Here is a 7,371-nt window from a genome sequence, read left to right as displayed (position 1 = left end):
TTTTAAATATAATTTACTTTCATTTTCGTGCCAAACTTTTTGCACTTGGCTATGGTACTTACAGCTCTAAGTAGCTATTAGTTCTATGTAATGCAGGTTTTTGCCTTGGGGTGCAGGTACAGGAAGAGGCACTTACAGAATGATGACATATGTATCTACTTACAACTGTAAGTAGGCCAAGTGTAAACATTTTGACACAAAATGTTGACATCTTTGAAGATAAGGATCTGTGGAATTTATACAAGTAAACAAAAGAGTATTATACAATTTTTCTATCAATAAACACCAGTGAATAAAGGTCAGATTAATAAAATTATAATAATATAATGCTTGCTCTGATACAATCCTATCATCTTTTAACCATGTCATTTCACTTAACTGTAGTCTAGGCCCTGTTTAGAAGAGCATTACATCATCAGTCTTCATTAGTTAATCTAGAATATAAATACTAAGTTTACTATACTGTCAAAATCCAATTAAATTACTGGCACTAACTGAAAGTCCAAAGATTCCTGAGAGGGTATCCATTCTTTCATGCACTAGACCATAGTGTGGTGCTAGTGTGGTCTGGTGTAGTACCTTTTATTAAGGTTTTCTACACAATACTGACATTAAATCTTGAAAACCCTTCAGTTTTCTTTACTTTTACACACTGTACATTAATGTGTTTTTCTGATTAAAATGATGACTTATTTTACAATCTTCCTATGCATAATTAATAGAAATGTGGGATAAAAGAAAGATACTAATATGTATCTTTATTTGATAATGTTTTGCACATGTGCAAGCTCTATTATGTTGCAACGAGGAAGATTCAACACAGACTTATAAACCCCCATCACAGTGGGTAAGGAGAGATGTTGGAAGGTTTGGTGGTAACCAATGAGGTCAGTGTGTGATGTCTTTAAATCAGGTATTGAGCCATGCAATTGAAGAGAGTTGCAATGCTGAAAGTATCCAGATTTTATTCACTGACATTCTGTGCTCGTATGATTACTGTACTACAGTTGATGTTGGGCATCTTGTATTTTCTCTTCAATTACCAACCTAGTTTCATTCCATGGCATGAGGTATGCACATTTGCTAGTGTTAACTTCATAAAATACACTTGTGTTCTTGAATTCTTATGTGATATCACAATGATTCACCCCAAAAAATACTTGTTACTCTGTGCTGGCACTCTGAAGGATGGTGGGATTACTGCAGTTTAAAGGGCCATTGGAAATGTAATATATGCACACTTCTGGCACGGCAGCTATAGAAACACACTATCACTTAGTGGTGAATGTGTTTCCTTCTTTGGGTCACCCTGCTTTGATAGGAAATGGCTGATAAAAAATAAAATAGAACATCCAAAGTAAACCTGAAGATAAAACTATTGCAAAAAAAGTTAGCACCACCTTATATCAAGATATCAATTAACACTAAGCTAACAATTAAGGATAAAGATAGGACAAGGAGGGAATGTTAAAAACAGCAGTAATATAGACAGATAATATCAAAGGTGCTTTCTGTATCCCATCAACTCCTATGTGACTCATTCTTATTAAATAAGGACTAACACTTGATCTAACAATGTCTGTCACATCTTACATTGCAACAACTCTCCTCACCTGCTGTGACATTGCGACAACTCTCCTCACCTGCTGTGACATTGCAACAACTCTCCTCACCTGCTGTGACATTGCAACAACTCTCCTCACCTGCTGTGCATTTATGGAACTTCAAAATATTGCCTTGAAAGTTTCCCATTTTAAACATTCATGGGTGGTTTGTCTTCTTTGCCATACTAACAATACTGTAGTTTGCTGGTGCTTTTCTTTTATTACAGTCATTATTTAATAACGTTTAAAAATGGAAGAAAAAACTATGGAGGACCCATTGAATACTGTGTGAGATCAAACAGTGAACTGAGTAATATTGTTACCTTTGGAAGCACTACAAAAAGGAAAAGGAAAGAGGATTCTCAAGAAGGAAGGTTCTTCTACTTGATAACATCATTTGCAGACTTTTTTTTTTCTTTCATCAAATGCACTTTGCCTTCCAATGAAAATGTTTCACAGTAAAACTTTCTTAAACCAAAGCATAAAGTATAGCACCCCTTTTTTCCTCTTCCTCTTTTGTTTTTATATTACATTCACATTATAGTATTTATAGTTATTTCAATTTCCTGAGGTAGACTAATACCTTTCTATTTTTGTCTTTATACAAGAAATTTGCTCCAGTTAGTGTGGAAGCTATAACAAAATTCAAATTTATTCAATAATTGTCATGAAAGTTAACAGATTACATGTAATATGGAATAGGAAAATTATTCAACGGCATTTCCTTAATTACCATAAGGAATATTATTTCATTATAATTAGTGTTTATACAATTTCATGATGCATTTATAGTTTTGTGCTCCTTTTTGTTTCTATACCCAAGACTAAAATGGAGGAATATGACAGACAAGCTTATCAAGAGTGCACCTGATCTAATATTAATAGTCAGGCACTATAAATATCCTCTTTTGCATTAGTGCAGCGAAGATGTTCAAGATGTGAAATTAATTTTATTTGATAAAAAGTTTTGTGTGATTTTATTTGCTTTGCTACTAACTTGCTAATTCTTCTCATCTTTCCTACTACAACTCTCCAAAGTACAGTATGTGTAGAGTTTTGCCTTAACTTTTTACCTTATAACAAGAAGTATATAAGCTTGAGTATGACTGCTCTATAATATTTATGACTAATGGAGAAAAGGAGTGAGTATGCTTTCATACTCCACAACACCAATATGCTAAATCCCACAACTTTCAGAGCAATGTTGGGTAACTGAAACAGCAAGAGTATCTACTCTCCAAAATTAAATGTAAATTTGGGGCAATTTGAACATCTAATAATAAAAACATATAATAATAATAATAAAATGTGTGGTTATATCATTCCTTAAATATAAATAAATCACAGTGATTAAGAGATAAAGTGGAATGAATGCAAGCCAAGTCAGAGATCACTTTGAGCGATATTCTCATGACTTTCATAATTTTTGGTGACTTCTTCATCCTTCCAGGTCTGGTAGTGTGGAACCCAAATTTCTGCAGCTCCTCTATAAAATGAAATAAAGAAATGTTATCATATGTACCAAAAACTATAGTTAATCACCAAGTCTGTTTAATTTAGGAACCACATGTTTCCAAAACATTAAATTACTAAGATAAATGAGCACATAATAGCACACTAACAGTAATAGTAGCTTCCGACATGATAATAATTACAGAACTGAAGAAAAGAGAAAAGAAAGATTTATATACTTTACCATGATCAGTAAGGAATGACAAAACACTTCACTCTGTCCTCATATAATACTGCTTCATAAAAAGTGAGCTTACTTTATAATATATTTTAACATAATAAAATATTATTAGGTAGTAGGTTGGTAGACAGCAACCACCCAGGGAGGTACTACCGTCCTGTGGTAGTAGGTAGGTAGACAGCAACCACCCAGGGAGGTACTACCGTCCTGTGGTAGTAGGTAGGTAGACAGCAACCACCCAGGGAGGTACTACCGTCCTGTGGTAGTAGGTAGGTAGACAGCAACCACCCAGGGTGGTACTACCGTCCTGTGGTAGTAGGTAGGTAGACAACAACCACCCAGGGAGGTACTACCGTCCTGTGGTAGTAGGTAGGTAGACAGCAACCACCCAGGGAGGTACTACTGTCCTGTGGTAGTAGGTAGGTAGACAGCAACCACCCAGGGAGGTACTACCATCCTGTGGTATTAGGTAGGTAGACAGCAACCACCCAGGGAGGTACTACTGTCCTGTGGTAGTAGGTTGGTAGACAGCAACCACCCAGGGAGGTACTACCGTCCTGTGGTAGTAGGTTGGTAGACAGCAACCACCCAGGGAGGTACTACCGTCCTGTGGTAGTAGGTTGGTAGACAGCAACCACCCAGGGAGGTACTACCGTCCTGTGGTAGTAGGTTGGTAGACAGCAACCACCCAGGGAGGTACTACCGTCCTGTGGTAGTAGGTTGGTAGACAGCAACCACCCAGGGAGGTACTACCATCCTGTGGTAGTAGGTTGGTAGACAGCAACCACCCAGGGAGGTACTACCGTCCTGTGGTAGTAGGTTGGTAGACAGCAACCACCCAGGGAGGTACTACCGTCCTGTGGTAGTAGGTTGGTAGACAGCAACCACCCAGGGAGGTACTACCGTCCTGTGGTAGTAGGTTGGTAGACAGCAACCACCCAGGGAGGTACTACCATCCTGTGGTAGTAGGTTGGTAGACAACAACCACCCAGGGAGGTACTACCCACCTGTGGTAGTAGGTTGGTAGACAGCAACCACCCAGGGAGGTACTACCATCCTGTGGTAGTAGGTTGGTAGACAACAACCACCCAGGGAGGTACTACCGTCCTGTGGTAGTAGGTAGGTAGACAGCAACCACCCAGGGAGGTACTATCGTCCTGTGGTAGTAGGTAGGTAGACAGCAACCACCCAGGGAGGTACTACTGTCCTGTGGTAGTAGGTTGGTAGACAGCAACCACCCAGGGAGGTACTACCGTCCTGTGGTAGTAGGTTGGTAGACAGCAACCACCCAGGGAGGTACTACCGTCCTGTGGTAGTAGGTTGGTAGACAGCAACCACCCAGGGAGGTACTACCGTCCTGTGGTAGTAGGTTGGTAGACAGCAACCACCCAGGGAGGTACTACCATCCTGTGGTAGTAGGTTGGTAGACAACAATCACCCAGGGAGGTACTACCGTCCTGTGGTAGTAGGTTGGTAGACAGCAACCACCCAGGGAGGTACTACCATCCTGTGGTAGTAGGTTGGTAGACAGCAACCACCCAGGGAGGCACTACCGTCCTGTGGTAGTAGGTTGGTAGACAGCAACCACCCAGGGAGGTACTACCGTCCTGTGGTAGTAGGTTGGTAGACAGCAACCACCCAGGGAGGTACTACCATCCTGTGGTAGTAGGTTGGTAGACAACAACCACCCAGGGAGGTACTACCGTCCTGTGGTAGTAGGTTGGTAGACAGCAACCACCCAGGGAGGTACTACCATCCTGTGGTAGTAGGTTGGTAGACAGCAACCACCCAGGGAGGTACTACCGTCCTGTGGTAGTAGGTTGGTAGACAGCAACCACCCAGGGAGGTACTACCATCCTGTGGTAGTAGGTTGGTAGACAGCAACCACCCAGGGAGGTACTACCGTCCTGTGGTAGTAGGTTGGTAGACAGCAACCACCCAGGGAGGTACTACCGTCCTGTGGTAGTAGGTTGGTAGACAGCAACCACCCAGGGAGGTACTACTGTCCTGTGGTAGTAGGTTGGTAGACAGCAACCACCCAGGGAGGTACTACCATCCTGTGGTAGTAGGTTGGTAGACAGCAACCACCCAGGGAGGTACTACCGTCCTGTGGTAGTAGGTTGGTAGACAGCAACCACCCAGGGAGGTACTACTGTCCTGTGGTAGTAGGTTGGTAGACAGCAACCACCCAGGGAGGTACTACCATCCTGTGGTAGTAGGTTGGCAGACAGCAACCACCCAGGGAGGTACTACCGTCCTGTGGTAGTAGGTTGGTGGACAGCAACCACCCAGGGAGGTACTACCGTCCTGTGGTAGTAGGTTGGTAGACAGCAACCACCCAGGGAGGTACTACCATCCTGTGGTAGTAGGTTGGTAGACAGCAACCACCTAGGGAGGCACTACCGTCCTGTGGTAGTAGGTTGGTGGACAGCAACCACCCAGGGAGGTACTACTGTCCTGTGGTAGTAGGTTGGTAGACAGCAACCACCTAGGGAGGTACTACCACCCTGTGGTAGTAGGTTGGTAGACAGCAACCACCCAGGGAGGTACTACCATCCTGTGGTAGTAGGTTGGTAGACAGCAACCACCCAGGGAGGTACTACTGTCCTGTGGTAGTAGGTTGGCAGACAGCAACCACCCAGGGAGGTACTACCATCCTGTGGTAGTAGGTTGGTAGACAGCAACCACCCAGGGAGGTACTACCGTCCTGTGGTAGTAGGTTGGCAGACAGCAACCACCCAGGGAGGTACTACCGTCCTGTGGTAGTAGGTTGGTACACAGCAACCACCCAGGGAGGTACTACCGTCCTGTGGTAGTAGGTTGGTAGACAGCAACCACCCAGGGAGGTACTACCATCCTGTGGTAGTAGGTTGGTAGACAGCAACCACCCAGGGAGGCACTACCGTCCTGTGGTAGTAGGTTGGTGGACAGCAACCACCCAGGGAGGTACTACCGTCCTGTGGTAGTAGGTTGGTAGACAGCAACCACCTAGGGAGGTACTACCGCCCTGTGGTAGTAGGTTGGAAGACAGCAACCACCCAGGGAGGTACTACCGTCCTGTGGTAGTAGGTTGGCAGACAGCAACCACCCAGGGAGGTACTACCATCCTGTGGTAGTAGGTTGGTAGACAGCAACCACCCAGGGAGGTACTACCGTCCTGTGGTAGTAGGTTGGCAGACAGCAACCACCCAGGGAGGTACTACCATTCTGTGGTAGTAGGTTGGTACACAGCAACTACCCAGGGAGGTACTACTGTCCTGCCAAGTGAGTGTAAAACAGAAGCCTGTAATTGTTTTACATGATGGTAGAATTGCTGGTGTCCTTTTTTGTCTCATAAACATGCAAGATTTCAGGTACGTCTTGCTACTTCTACTTACACTTAGGTCACACTACACATACATGTACAAACATATATATATACACACCCATCTGGGTTTTCTTCTACAGTATTTTCTTTCTAGTTCTTGTTCTTGTTTATTTCCTCTTACCTCCATGGGGAAGTGGAACAGAATTCTTCCTCCGTAAGCGATGCGTGTTGTAAGAGGCGACTAAAATGCCGGGAGCAAGGGGCTAGTAACCCCTTCTCCTGTACATATTACTAAATTTAAAAGGAGAAACTTTCATTTTTCCTTTTGGGCCACCCCGCCTCAGTGGGATACGGCCGGTGCGTTGAAAGAAAAATATAAACATGTTGGAGTGTGAGCAGAGTAATATTTAGTGAAGGGATTCAGGTTATTTTTATATAGTGGACTTGAGTTCCGTAAATGTTAAGTACAATGCCTGCACTTTACCCCTTTCAGGATCCGTGCCGTAGATCTACGGCTTCATGTTGAGGATCCAAACCGTAGATCTCCGCCATGAGCTCAGCTCACTCTGATAAGCTGTGAGCAGTAAATCTGGGCCTAGATATGAAAGAATACTTCTACATGGTATGTGTGCACCACATAAAACAAATCCTGCAGCACACAGTGCATAATGAGAGAAAAAAAATGAGACCGTAATTTTCATGTTTTTTATAGTTGTATTTGCAATTTCTTGGTCTCATTTGACAGAATGGAAGATATACGTGTATTA

At 43.1% G+C, this 7,371-nt stretch overlaps 1 protein-coding gene across 4 annotated transcripts in view; it reads right to left on the bottom strand.

The window, feature by feature from the left end:
- Positions 1 to 746: 746 nt before the first annotated feature.
- Positions 747 to 7,371, bottom strand: part of LOC128694359 (transmembrane protein 62) — a 374,754-nt gene continuing 368,129 nt past the window's right edge. For all 4 annotated transcript variants that reach the window (XM_070093499.1, XM_070093497.1, XM_070093500.1 and 1 more), the window contains one exon: positions 747 to 3,090. In XM_070093499.1, the coding sequence (XP_069949600.1) occupies positions 2,988 to 3,090 (103 nt within the window). In that variant the 3' untranslated portion in view covers positions 747 to 2,987. The remainder of the gene's footprint in view (positions 3,091 to 7,371) is intronic.

The sequence above is a fragment of the Cherax quadricarinatus genome, chromosome 43 (genome assembly GCF_038502225.1).
Source record: "Cherax quadricarinatus isolate ZL_2023a chromosome 43, ASM3850222v1, whole genome shotgun sequence".
NCBI lineage: Eukaryota > Metazoa > Arthropoda > Malacostraca > Decapoda > Parastacidae > Cherax > Cherax quadricarinatus.
This window is presented reverse-complemented; position numbering and strand designations above follow the sequence as displayed.